This window comes from Bombina bombina, chromosome 2 (genome assembly GCF_027579735.1).
Source record: "Bombina bombina isolate aBomBom1 chromosome 2, aBomBom1.pri, whole genome shotgun sequence".
Taxonomy (NCBI): Eukaryota; Metazoa; Chordata; class Amphibia; order Anura; family Bombinatoridae; genus Bombina; species Bombina bombina.
The window spans coordinates 1,412,504,742-1,412,519,946 of NC_069500.1; the positions used below are offsets into that span (position 1 = coordinate 1,412,504,742).

At 37.4% G+C, this 15,205-nt stretch overlaps 1 protein-coding gene across 1 annotated transcript in view; it reads right to left on the reverse strand.

The window, feature by feature from the left end:
• The window catches only part of SFXN5 (sideroflexin 5), a 923,442-nt gene that overhangs the window by 527,992 nt on the left and 380,245 nt on the right, over positions 1-15,205 (reverse strand). Inside the window, exon 8 of the mRNA XM_053704357.1 lies at positions 1,818-1,874. Within this exon, the coding sequence (XP_053560332.1) occupies positions 1,818-1,874 (57 nt within the window). The remainder of the gene's footprint in view (positions 1-1,817; positions 1,875-15,205) is intronic.

Below are 15,205 nucleotides of genomic sequence, written 5' to 3' on the forward strand. Positions count from 1 at the left end.
TCTATTACAGAAGTGTACTCACTCATATCTGTTTATTTGATATATAAAATTTTTTTAGAATAAATTATAATATGATATGATGAAAATAATGGTATCTTTAGAAAGTCCATTTAATGGCGAGAAAAACGGTATATAATATGTGTGGGTACAGTAAATGAGTAAGAGGAAAATTACAGCTACACACAAACACTGCAGAAATGTAAAAATAGCCCTGGTCCTTAAGGGTAAGATAATTGAAAAATGGTCTTGTCCTTAAGGGGTTAAAGGGACATAAAACCCAACATTTTCCCTTCAGGATTCAGATATAGGCCTCTATTTAACAAAGTCTGGCGGACCTGATCCGACAGTGCGGATCAGGTCCGCCAGACCTCGCTGAATATGGAGAGCAATTTTTTATAACCACAACAATGCACTTCATATGTGGTGTCACTCAGAGGAATCTGCTACTCGTGTAACCTATAAAGTTCTGCTGCCTGGACAGCAATGATGTACGGAAAAGAAATTAGCGTTTTTGCAGATACTGTATATAGTCAGCATAGTAACAATTAGATATAGGGAGGAGGTTCAGCCCCTTCACCAGTGTTGGTCATACAGTTCAAATATGCATGAAAATTCACTGGGTCTAGCACACTCAAGTGATGATCATTGGCATCAGTCAAAACTTAACACACAGGGGCATATTTAACAATGTGCGAGCGGACGTGATACGAAGTAGCATATCTTGTCCGCTGCACATCGATAAATGCTGACAGCATACGCTCTCGGCATTTATCATTGCACCAGCAGTTCTTGTGAACTGCTAGTGCAATGCCGCCCCCTGCAGATTCACGGCCAATCGGCCGCTAGGAGGGGTGTCAATCAACCCGATCGAATTTGATCGGGTTGATTTCTGTCCACCCCCTCAGAGCAGGCAGACAAGTTATGGAGCAGTGGTCTTTAGACCGCTGCTTCATAACTTCTTGATAACAGAAAACAAGTGGTGGAGAAACTGATGATGGTCTGTTGGGTGAAGGGAGTGTTGGGACGTTATACTGCTTTATACTCACTGCTGAAAATGGATACAGGGAACTAGTGCTGTAATACACTAAAACAGGTCAAAGTACTAAAGCGTGGGGTGATAAGAGAACTGTTAAGAATGAAGTCTTGCAACTAGTTGGGGCAGTTACACAGAACTTTTAAACCAACTGGTATAAGGCAATGATCTTATAGGAGCTGCATTCACATCACAGATTAGTTGGTGTGGTTAGCAGATGGGGGATATATAAAGAGAACAATCAATATCAGCATGTGCTCTATATTAAAGGAAAACCGTAGACCAGGGGTCATCAATTGTGGCCCTCCAGAGATTTTGGAACTACATTTCCCATGATGCTCAGACAGCTGAAATGCCAAATTGAAAATGTGCATCTTTCCAACTGAATAAAAGTAATTTTGTAAAAGATCTACATTAACTAAAATTCTTCTAGAAAAAGTTATTAGTGTGCTGAACGCACCCCGTGCAAACATAAAGTCTGCTCAGAATACCAGAGGTTGATTGCATAATGCAAACGTATGAGGTGTGAATGAGCATGCACTGGGCATGCACATTTCATTGTTTACTGTTCTGTATGATGTAAACTAAATCCTCCCTGAAATGATACATCGCCCTCTGGCTTCCTGAATGAGTATACACATTGTCATTGTTGACTATAATGCCCCTTTAATATGGAGTCAATTTGGAAAATTTTTTGGGAAACTTAAAGCTGATGAGTAAATAAAAGAATAGTTAAAAACCATGTCATGCATTAACAGAGTCAAATGTGTGTGTGTTTTCTTACCTTGGTTGCATTCCGGTTTGCATAGTTAACACCTGCGTTGTGACTTTGATTCAACCACTAAATAGGAAAAAAACAGAGGAAAAAATGCTGGTTCAATCATTCAATATGGGACCAGGGCACAAGCAATTGTATTAGTATAAGGACTGGTAAGATATAAAGTTTACATGGGAGGAGAAGATGTCGTTACACAATTTCTACCTATGTGCTAAAATACTGTTAAACACAAATAAAGAACAAGCATAAACAGCGCCTGCCAATGTATGAGAGTAAAGGTGCACAGCCCGTTTTCTAAACTGCTTCTTGCCAGAAACAGTTTGGATATTGGAATAGTTTGGATTTCTGAATATTTGTACATTTGTATCTGTAAAATGGGACATAGGCCCAAAAATTAACAACAATATCTTATGTCATTAAACAATATTTACATGTTATAATACAGTCTATACATGCAACCTAAAGGTAGTTTTATATCATGCATATACACAGCACCCTCAGACAGACAGTACAGTAATCAGACATGTAATATTTATATGTTATATAATACAGCTTATACATGTAACCTAAAGGTAGTTTTAAATCATGTTTATACACAGCACCCTCATACAGACAGTACAGTAATCAGACAGGTAATATTTATATGTTATATAATACAGCTTATACATGTAACCTAAAGGTAGTTTTATATCATGTTTATACACAGCACCCTCAGACAGACAGTACAGTAATCAGACAGGTAATATTTATATGTTATATAATACAGCTTATACATGTAACCTAAAGGTAGCTTTATATCATGTTTATACACAGCACCCTCAGACAGTACAGTAATCAGACAGGTAATATTTATATGTTATATAATACAGCTTATACATGTAACCTAAAGGTAGTTTTATATCATGTTTATACACAGCACCCTCAGACAGACAGTACAGTAATCAGACAGGTAATATTTATATGTTATATAATACAGCTTATACATGTAACCTAAAGGTAGTTTTATATCAGTATATACACAGCACCCTCAGACAGACAGTACTGTAATCAGACAGGTAATATTTATATGTTATATAATACAGCTTATACATGTAACCTAAAGGTAGTTTTATATCATGTTTATACACAGCACCCTCAGACAGACAGTACAGTAATCAGACAGGTAATATTTATATGTTATATAATACAGCTTATACATGTAACCTAAAGGTAGTTTTATATCATGTTTATACACAGCACCCTCAGACAGTACAGTACAGTAATCAGACAGTAATATTTATATGTTATATAATACAGCTTATACATGTAACCTAAAGGTAGTTTTATATCAGTTTATACACAGCACCCTCAGACAGACAGTACAGTAATCAGACAGGTAATATTTATATGTTATATAATACAGCTTATACATGTAACCTAAAGGTAGTTTTATATCATGTGTATACATAGCACCCTCAGACAGACAGTACTGTAATCAGACAGGTAATATTTATATGTTATATAATACAGCTTATACATGTAACCTAAAGTTAGTTTTATATCATGTTAATATACAGCACCCTCAGGCAGAAAGTACAGTAATCAGACAGTAATATTTATATGTTATATAATACAGCTTATACATGTAACCTAAAGGTAGTTTTATATCATGTATATACACAGCACCCTCAGACAGACAGTACTGTAATCAGACAGTAATATTTATATGTTATATAATACAGCTTATACATGTAACCTAAAGGTAGTTTTATATCATGTTTATACACAGCACCCTCAGACAGTACAGTAATCAGACAGGTAATATTTATATGTTATATAATACAGCTTATACATGTAACCTAAAGGTAGTTTTATATCATTTTATACACAGCACCCTCAGACAGACAGACAGTACTGTAATCAGACAGGTAATATTTATATGTTATATAATACAGCTTATACATGTAACCTAAAGGTAGTTTTATATCATGTTTATACACAGCACCCTCAGACAGACAGTACTGTAATCAGACAGGTAATATTTATATGTTATATAATACAGCTTATACATGTAACCTAAAGGTAGTTTTATATCATGTTTATACACAGCACCCTCAGACAGACTGTACTGTAATCAGACAGTAATATTTATATGTTATATAATACAGCTTATACGTGTAACCTAAAGGTAGTTTTATATCATGTTTATACAAAGCACCCTCAGACAGACAGTACTGTAATCAGACAGGTAATATTTATATGTTATATAATACAGCTTATACATGTAACCTAAAGGTAGTTTTATATCATGTTTATACACAGCACCCTCAGACAGACAGTACAGTAATCAGACAGTAATATTTATATGTTATATAATACAGCTTATACATGTAACCTAAAGGTAGTTTTATATCATGTTTATACACAGCACCCTCAGACAGACAGTACAGTAATCAGACAGTGATATTTATATGTTATATAATACAGCTTATACATGTAACCTAAAGGTAGTTTTATATCATGTATATACACAGCACCCTCAGACAGTACAGTAATCAGACAGGTAATATTTATATGTTATATAATACAGTCTATACATGCAACCTAAAGGTAGTTTTATATCATGTTTATACACAGCACCCTCAGACAGACAGTACAGTAATCAGACAGGTAATATTTATATGTTATATAATACAGTCTATACATGCAACCTAAAGGTAGTTTTATATCATGTTTATACACAGTACCCTCAGACAGACAGTACAGTAATCAGACAGGTAATATTTATATGTTATATAATACAGCTTATACATGTAACCTAAAGGTAGTTTTATATCATGTTTATACATAGCACCCTCAGACAGACAGTACTGTAATCAGACAGGTAATATTTATATGTTATATAATACAGCTTATACATGTAACCTAAAGGTAGTTTTATATCATGTTTATACACAGCACCCTCAGACAGACAGTACAGTAATCAGACAGGTAATATTTATATGTTATATAATACAGTCTATACATGCAACCTAAAGGTAGTTTTATATCATGTATATACACAGCACCCTCAGACAGTACAGTAATCAGACAGGTAATATTTATATGTTATATAATACAGCTTATACATGTAACCTTAAGGTAGTTTTATATCATGTTTATACACAGCACCCTCAGACAGAGAGTACAGTACTGTAATCAGACAGGTAATATTTATATGTTATATAATACAGCTTATACATATAACCTAAAGGTAGTTTTATATCATGTTTATACATAGCACCCTCAGACAGACAGTACTGTAATCAGACAGTAATATTTATATGTTATATAATACAGCTTATACATGTAACCTAAAGGTAGTTTTATATCATGTTTATACACAGCACCCTCAGACAGAAAGTACTGCACTGTAATCAGACAGGTAATACACTGTGTGCAGAATTATTAGGCAAATGAGTATTTTGACCACATCATCCTCTTTATGCATGTTGTCTTACTCCAAGCTGTATAGGCTCGAAAGCCTACTACCAATTAAGCATATTAGGTGATGTGCATCTCTGTAATGAGAAGGGGTGTGGTCTAATGACATTAACACCCTATATCAGGTGTGCATAATTATTAGGCAACTTCCTTTCCTTTGGCAAAATGGGTCAAAAGAAGGACTTGACAGGCTCAGAAAAGTCAAAAATAGTGAGATATCTTGCAGAGGGATGCAGCACTCTTAAAATTGCAAAGCTTCTGAAGCGTGATCATCGAACAATCAAGCGTTTCATTCAAAATAGTCAACAGGGTCGCAAGAAGCGTGTGGAAAAAACCAAGGAGCAAAATAACTGCCCATGAACTGAGAAAAGTCAAGCGTGCAGCTGCCAAGATGCCACTTGCCACCAGTTTGGCCATATTTCAGAGCTGCAACATCACTGGAGTGCCCAAAAGCACAAGGTGTGCAATACTCAGAGACATGGCCAAGGTAAGAAAGGCTGAAAGACGACCACCACTGAACAAGACACACAAGCTGAAACGTCAAGACTGGGCCAAGAAATGTCTCAAGACTGATTTTTCTAAGGTTTTATGGACTGATGAAATGAGAGTGAGTCTTGATGGGCCAGATGGATGGGCCCGTGGCTGGATTGGTAAAGGGCAGAGAGCTCCAGTCCGACTCAGACGCCAGCAAGGTGGAGGTGGAGTGCTGGTTTGGGCTGGTATCATCAAAGATGAGCTTGTGGGGCCTTTTTGGGTTGAGGATGGAGTCAAGCTCAACTCCCAGTCCTACTGCCAGTTTCTGGAAGACACCTTCTTCAAGCAGTGGTACAGGAAGAAGTCTGCATCCTTCAAGAAAAACATGATTTTCATGCAGGACAATGCTCCATCACACGCGTCCAAGTACTCCACAGCGTGGCTGGCAAGAAAGGGTATAAAAGAAGAAAATCTAATGACATGGCCTCCTTGTTCACCTGATCTGAACCCCATTGAGAACCTGTGGTCCATCATCAAATGTGAGATTTACAAGGAGGGAAAACAGTACACCTCTCTGAACAGTGTCTGGGAGGCTGTGGTTGCTGCTGCACGCAATGTTGATGGTGAACAGATCAAAACACTGACAGAATCCATGGATGGCAGGCTTTTGAGTGTCCTTGCAAAGAAAGGTGGCTATATTGGTCACTGATTTGTTTTTGTTTTGTTTTTGAATGTCAGAAATGTATATTTGTGAATGTTGAGATGTTATATTGGTTTCACTGGTAAAAATAAATAATTGAAATGGGTATATATTTGTTTTTGTTAAGTTGCCTAATAATTATGCACAGTAATAGTCACCTGCACACACAGATATCCCCCTAAAATAGCTATAACTAAAAACAAACTAAAAACTACTTCCAAAACTATTCAGCTTTGATATTAATGAGTTTTTTGGGTTCATTGAGAACATGGTTGTTGTTCAATAATAAAATTAATCCTCAAAAATACAACTTGCCTAATGATTCTGCACTCCCTGTATTTATATGTTATATAATACAGCTTATACATGTAACCTAAAGGTAGTTTTATATCATGTTTATACACAGCACCCTCAGACAGACAGTACTGTAATCAGACAGGTAATATTTATATGTTATATAATACAGCTTATACATGTAACCTAAAGGTAGTTTTATATCATGTTTATACACAGCACCCTCAGACAGACAGTATTGTAATCAGACAGTAATATTTATATGTTATATAATCAGACAGGTAATATTTATATGTAATATAATACAGCTTATATATGTAACCTAAAGGTAGTTTTACATCATGTTTATACACAGCAACCTCAGACAGACAGTACTGTAATCAGACAGGTAATATTTATATGTTATATAATACAGCTTATACATGTAACCTAAAGGTAGTTTTATATCATGTTTATACATAGCACCCTCAGACAGTACAGTACTGTAATCAGACAGATATATTTATATGTTATATAATACAGCTTATACATGTAACCTAAAGGTAGTTTTATATCATGTTTATACACAGCACCCTCAGACAGACAGTACTGTAATCAGACAGGTAATATGTATATGTTATATAATACAGCTTATACATGTAACCTAAAGGTAGTTTTATATCATGTTTATACACAGCACCCTCAGACAGACAGTACAGTACAGTAATCAGACAGGTAATATTTATATGTTATATAATACAGCTTATACATGTAACCTAAAGGTAGTTTTATATCATGTTTATACACAGCACCCTCAGACAGACAGTACTGTAATCAGACAGGTAATATGTATATGTTATAGAATACAGCTTATACATGTAACCTAAAGGTAGTTTTATATCAGTTTATACACAGCACCCTCAGACAGACAATACTGTACTGTAATCAGACAGGTAATATTTATATGTTATATAATACAGCTTATACATGTAACCTAAAGGTAGTTTTATATCATGTTTATACACAGCACCCTCAGACAGACAGTACTGTACTGTAATCAGACAGGTAATATTTATATGTTATATAATACAGCTTATACATGTAACCTAAAGGTAGTTTTATATCAGTTTATACACAGCACCCTCAGACAGACAGTACAGTAATCAGACAGGTAATATTTATATGTTATATAATACAGCTTATAAATATAACCTAAAGGTAGTTTTATATCATGTTTATACACAGCACCCTCAGACAGACAGTACAGTAATCAGACAGGTAATATTTATATGTTATAATACAGCTTATACATGTAACCTAAAGGTAGTTTTATATCATGTTTATACACAGTACCCTCAGACAGACAGTACAGTAATCAGACAGGTAATATTTATATGTTATATAATACAGCTTATACATGTAACCTAAAGGTAGTTTTATATCATATTTATATACAGCACCCTCAGACAGACAGACAGACAGTACTGTAATCAGACAGGTATAATATATGTTATATAATACAGCTTATACATGTAACCTACAGGTAGTTTTATATCATGTTTATACACAGCACCCTCAGACAGACAGTACAGTACTGTAATCAGACAGGTAATATTTATATGTTATATAATACAGTTTATACATGTAACCAATAGGTAGTTTATATCATGTTTATACACAGCACCCTCAGACAGACAGTACAGTAATCAGACAGTAATATTTATATGTTATATAATACAGCTTATACATGTAACCTAAAGCTAGTTTTATATCATGTTTATACACAGCACCCTCAGACAGTACAGTAATCAGACAGTAATATTTATATGTTATATAATACAGCTTATATATGCAACCTAAAGGTAGTTTTATATCATGTTTATACACAGCACCCTCAGACAGACAGTACTGTAATCAGACAGGTAATATATGTTATATAATACAGCTTATACATGTAACCTAAAGGTAGTTTTATATAATGTTTATACACAGCACCCTCAGACAGACAGTACAGTACAGTAATCAGACAGGTAATATTTATATGTTATATAATACAGCTTATACATGTAACCTAAAGGTGGTTTTATATCAATTTATACACAGCACCCTCAGACAGACAGTACTGTAATCAGACAGGTAATATTTATATGTTATATAATACAGCTTATACATGTAACCTAAAGGTAGTTTTATATCATGTTTATACACAGCACCCTCAGACAGACAGTACTGTAATCAGACAGGTAATATTTATATGTTATACAATACAGCTTATAAATCAACCTAAAGGTAGTTTTATATCATTTTTAATACTTTTGTATACATAGTACCATCAGATAGTACAGTACTGTAATCTGAAAGTGTTTGATTTAAATAAATATAGACTGACATTTGCATTTTACAACACAAAAACAAAATAATAATATTAATGAAAAAGTCTAGATTTTAGGATAATTCTTGATTTTATCATTTTGGTATTTGTACCTTTATCTCTAAGTAACAGGGGAAGTTAACTTTTAAACTAGCAAAATCACTTGCTTGTCTCCTGTCTGCAAAGCAGGGGATTTATGAAACTGATGTTGGTGGAAAGCATTACCGGGCTTGTTACACTTACTAAGATAATGCAGATTGATTACTAATCTGAGACAGTGCACTCTATATACACAATCTCCCAAACAAACCCTACAATGTCACATAAGAAATGCTTTCTTTAAATAAGATTAAAAGAGTTTCTTGGACTCGTGTAGGTAACATGAGAAACCACAAAAGTATTCCAAAATCATATATAATTATAATGTTCATCACCTGAAACATATAAAGGACTTGACAAAAAAATTAAAGGTCCTGGCACCCTGGTTTAGAGTCCCCATAACACCCACAGGTGTTCCCCCCTGCCAGCCACCACAACCGCAATTGTGTGTGTGTAATATATGTATAAAAACACCCAAAGATATACACATATCTCTCTCTCGCGCACGCTCTCTCTCTCTGTTTCTCTCTCTCGTCACAGATAATTAGATACTGCAGAACTGAAATAAATCAAACAGAGATGAGAAGAAATCATGGCTATATGTGAACTGTCTGCTGAAAGACGAAAGCTATTGTCAGCGCCAGGGTGTTTATTCCAGTGAACAGAAGGGCTTCTGATCCACGCAGGAGTTATCTAAACCCACGGCAGCTTTCTAAATGTCACAGCGGTGACAGTGACAAACACATGTCACTGACTATAACTGGGATCAGCAACAACGCATTTAACCTCATCACTGCCTCACATAATAACGGTGCCTTATGGGGCTCAGCGGTGACAGTAGCTAACATGCCGTTGATTATTAGTGAAATTGGTAATACATTTAACCCCATCACTGCCTCACATAATCACAGTGCCTTATAGGGCTCAGCAGTGACAATGGCTAACATGTCACTGATTATAAGTTAGATTAGTAATACATTTAACCCCATCACTGCTTCACATAATCTCGGTGCCTTATAGAGAGTGCGCAAGACAAGCGTGAGGACAGCGCTGGTCGTTAAGCCTTTAAGGACCTGGACCCTCTCTGCAGCAATCTCGCTAAAAGTAGCGAGATCGTGCTATTACTGCATGCCTTATGAGTGGGGCAGTGCAGAAATAGTCTGGCAGAGGTACCGAAGCAGAGAGGGACACTCTGTGTCCCTCTCTGCATCGACCAGCGGTGGTGCCGAATCTCCGATCGTTGGTGGCGTGGGAGGGTTAGGAGGGAGGCGGGTGAGCGGCCCATTGGGGGCGGGAACAGGTGGGATCGCTACACTACAGAAAAAAATGTACGCTAAGAGCGGCAGGGAGGTGGAAGGGGGAGGAGGGAGAAGGAGAAAAAGGGGGATCCTAGAGTGGAAGGGGGGGAATAAAGGCTCGGGAAAGGATCTTGGAGGGGGACATTTTGTCCCGTGTACACAGGCTTTAACACTAGTAGAACATATTCTGCTATGTGCAGAACACTGGAATGTCAAATATTTACTGTAAATATATAGTTAAAACCTTTATTAAATATGAAAATTGCATAAATATGTTATTGCATGTTTTTATCTACTTGACTGCAAAGGGCTCCAATCCACTTCTATATATTTGTATATATGTTTACATATGTATGTATTTATACTGTATGTGTATATATGTGTACATATGTATGTATTTATACTGTATGTGTATATATGTGTACATATGTATGTATTTATACTCTATCAGGCCCATTTATCAAAGGGCTTGCGGACCTGATCCGACACTGCGGATCAGGTCCGCAAGACCTCGCTAAATGCGGAGAGCAATACGCTCTCCGCATTTAACATTGCAACGCCGCCCCCTGCTGACTCGCGGCCAATCGTCCGCCAGCAGGGAGCTGTCAATCAACCCGATCGTATTCGATCGGGTTGATGTCCGGCGATTCCTGTCCGCCTGTTCAGAGCAGGCGGACAGGGTTATGGAGCAGCGGTCTTTAGACCGCTGCTTCATAACTTGTGTTTCTGGCGAGTCTGAAGACTCGCCAGAAACACGGCCCTTCAAGCTCCGTACGGAGCTTGATAAATGGGCCTGATAGTGTATATATGTTTACATATGTATGTATTTATACTGTATGTGTATATATGTGTACATATGTATGTATTTATATGTGTATATATGTGTACATATGTATGTATTTATATGTGCATATATGTGTACATATGTATGTATTTATATGTGTATATATGTCTGTAAATACATATATACACATATAAATACATATGTCAACATATATGTTAAAGCCCTTTGCCTACCTTTTTTTTTTCTAACACCTAAGATATCATATATTTGAGCCCTTTTAACTTTTTTTTTTGTAAGTGTACTTTGTATTGTATTTTTGATTCGTTTTGTGCCATTTATGTTTCGCAAAACAGTTAACCACAGATCTGAAATTGCGTAATCATTCTAGCACGATTGCGTTTGCGCTAAACTCTTAATACGGGCGCAATTTAACCTGCGTGCAAATGATCGCAAAAAAAAAAGGGCTCCACTTGTAATCTGGCCCTTAATGCGACTTAAATACATTTTGTCAATAGACCCTTCCCAAAGGTAAATATATGTTCCTATCAAAGAAAAGAAGAATATAAGTCTTTTAATATAAGGTACATTCACTGTCTGCAGGTATCTGGGACATGACAAATGGTGAGCAAGGTTTTGCTCTCAGAAAAGGTGTTAAATAAACACTGTTTTAACGACTGATAACTTGGGCTCGATCACATATGCGGTGCCGCATGTTGACGGATGTTGAGCTCACATATACGGCGCCGCATACCAATGCAGCAAGTATATTTTACCCGTCGGACGCTATTTTTATTCTCATAAACTAACATAGAACCGGCGTCGCAAGTCGGTATCACATATTCAGCGCAAGGACTTACGTGGCAAAAATTGAGAAATTTTACTCCATATTCATCTCGCTACACGTAGGCAGGTGCAGCAAGCCTTGCACTGAGTATATAACTACCTTAACGCCTAGAAGCCTTAACAAACACCTGACGCATGCGCAATAGCTACCTGTCAACCGCCATCCCTCACCGCAATAACTAAATAAAATGTATTAACCCTTAATCTGCCAACCCCCACATCGAAAAGCACCTAATAAACGGCTAGATTATGAGTTTTGCGTTATGAGGGGTGCGTTGCTACCTTGCACGTTATTGTCACCGCTCACTTACCTACAGCGCTGGTATTACAGGTTTTCCTAAACCCGGCGTTATTAGGCAAGAAGTGAGCGTTGAGTAAAATGAAGCTCCATTCCGCACTTCAATACCAGCGCTGCTTAAGTCAGCGGTGAGCTGGTTTTACGTGCTCGTGCATGATTTCCCCATAGACATCAATGGGGAGAGCCGCTGAAAAAAAGCCTAACACCTGCAATAAAGCAGCGTAAAGCTCAGTAACGCAGCCCGATTGATTCCTATGGGGAAACTAAATGTATGTTTACACCTAACACCCTAACATGAACCCCGAGTCTAAACACCCCTAATTTTACACTTTTTAACCCCTAATCTGCCGCCCCCGAGTTACACTAACACCTAACCTTACACTACAATTAAATAAATTACATAAATTAAATACAATTACCTAAATTACAAAAAAATACAAACACTAAATTACACAAAATAAAAAAACGAATTATCAGATAAAAACTAAATACACCTAATCTAATAGCCCTATCAAAATAAAAAAGCCCCCCAAAAAAAAAAACCCAAGCCTAAACTAAACTACCAATAGCCCTTAACCCCTTAATGACCGGACCATTTTTCAATTTTCTTACCCTTAATGACAATGGCTATTTTTACATTTCTGCTGTGTTTGTGTTTAGCTGTAATTTTCCTCTTACTCATTTACTGTACCCACACATATTATATACCGTTTTTCTCGCCATTAAATGGACTTTCTAAAGATACCATTATTTTCATCATGTCTTATAATTTACTACAAAAAAAAATAATAAAATATGAGGAAAAAATGGAAAAAAAACACACTTTTTCTAACTTTGACCCCCAAAATCTGTTACACATCTACAATCACCAAAAAACACCCATGCTAAATAGTTTCTAAATTTTGTCCTGAGTTTAGAAATACCCAATGTTTACATGTTCTTAGCTTTTTTTGCAAGTTATAGGGCCATAAATACAAGTAGCACTTCGCTATTTCCAAACCACTTTTTTTCAAAATTAGTGCTAGTTACATTGGAACCCTGATATCTGTCAGGAATACCTGAATATCCCTTGACATGTATATATTTTTTGTTAGAAGACAACCCAAAGTATTGATCTAGGCACATTTTGGTATATTTTATGCCACCATTTCACCGCCAAATGCGAGCAAATAAAAAAAAAACTTTACATTTTTCACAATTTTAGGTTTCTCACTGAAATTATTTACAAACAGCTTGTGCTATTATGGCACAAATTGTTGTAAAAGCTTCTTTGGGATCCCCTTTGTTCAGAAATAGCAGACTTATATGGCTTTGGCACTGATTTTTGGTAATTAGAAGGCCGCTAAATGCTGCTGCGCACCACACGTAAATTATGCCCAGCAGTGAAGGGGTTAATTAGGTAGGTTGTAGGGAGCTTGCAGGGTTAATTTTAGCTTTAGGGTAGAGATCAGCCTCCCACCTGACACATCCCACCCCCTGATCCCTCCCAAACAGCTCTCTTCCCTCCCCCACCCCACAAATGTCCCCGCCATCTTAAGTACTGGCAGAAAGTCTGCCAGTACTAAATAAAAGGAGTTTTTTGTTTTTTTTATAAAAAAAATAAAATATTTTAGCTGTGATGGACTCCTGCCTTAGCCCCAACCTCCATGATCCCCCCCCAGCTCTCTAACCCTCTCCCCTATCTAATTGCGGCCATCTTGGGTACTGGCAGCTGTCTGCCAGTACCCAATTTGCCCCAAAAACAAGTGTTTTTTGTTCTTTTCCTTTTTTTATTTTTTCTGTAGTGTAGCAGCCCCCCACAATACCCCTATCCCCCTCCCCCTCCCAGATCCTTTTATATTATTTTTTTAAAAAATATTTTCCCCCCCCTCTTCCCTCCTCATTGGTGTCAGTGTCAGTGCCAGCTAATGCGCGATCGCGCACGCGCACGCTCCCGGCACCCGGCGTGCACATTGCACTTCTAGGAACCGGATGCCGGGTAGCGATGGGCCGCCCACCCGCCTCCCTGTTACGCTCCCACCCACCAACGAACCGGCACCATCGCTACCGGTGCAGAGAGGGCCACAGAGTGGCTCTCTCTGCATCGGAGTCTTCTAAATGGTATTGCAGGATGCCTCCATATGGAGGCATCACTGCAATACCCTGAGAGCTGCTGGAAGCGATTGCGATCGCTTCCAGCACTCTCTTAGACAACTGACGTACCAGGTACGTCCATTGTCATTAACTGTTAGTTAATGCATGACGTACCTGGTACGTCAGTTGTCATTAAGGGGTTAAAAGGGCCTATTGCATGGCATTGCCCCAAAGAAATCAGCTCTTTTACCTGTAAAAAAAATACAAACAACCCCCCAACAGGAAAACCCACCACCAACAACAACCAACCCCCCAAATAAAATCCTAACTAAAAGAACTAAGCTCCCCATTGCCCTGAAAAGAGCATTTGGATGGGCATTGCCCTTAAAAGGGCATTTAGCTCTATTGCTGCCCAAACCCTAACCTAAGAATAAAACCCACCCAATAAACCCTTAAAAAAAAACTAACACTAACCCCCGAAGATCCACTTACAGTTTTGAAGACTGGACATCCATCCTCAACGAAGCCGGGACAAGTCTTCATCCAAGCCGGCAGAAGTGGTCCTCCAGACGGGCAGAAGTCTTCATCCAGACGGCATCTTCTATCTTCATCCATCCGGCGTGGAGCGGGTCCATCTTCAAGCCATCCGGCGTGGAGCATCCTCTTCTTCCGACGTCTAACGAAGAATGAAGGTTCCTTTAAATGACGTCATCCAAGAT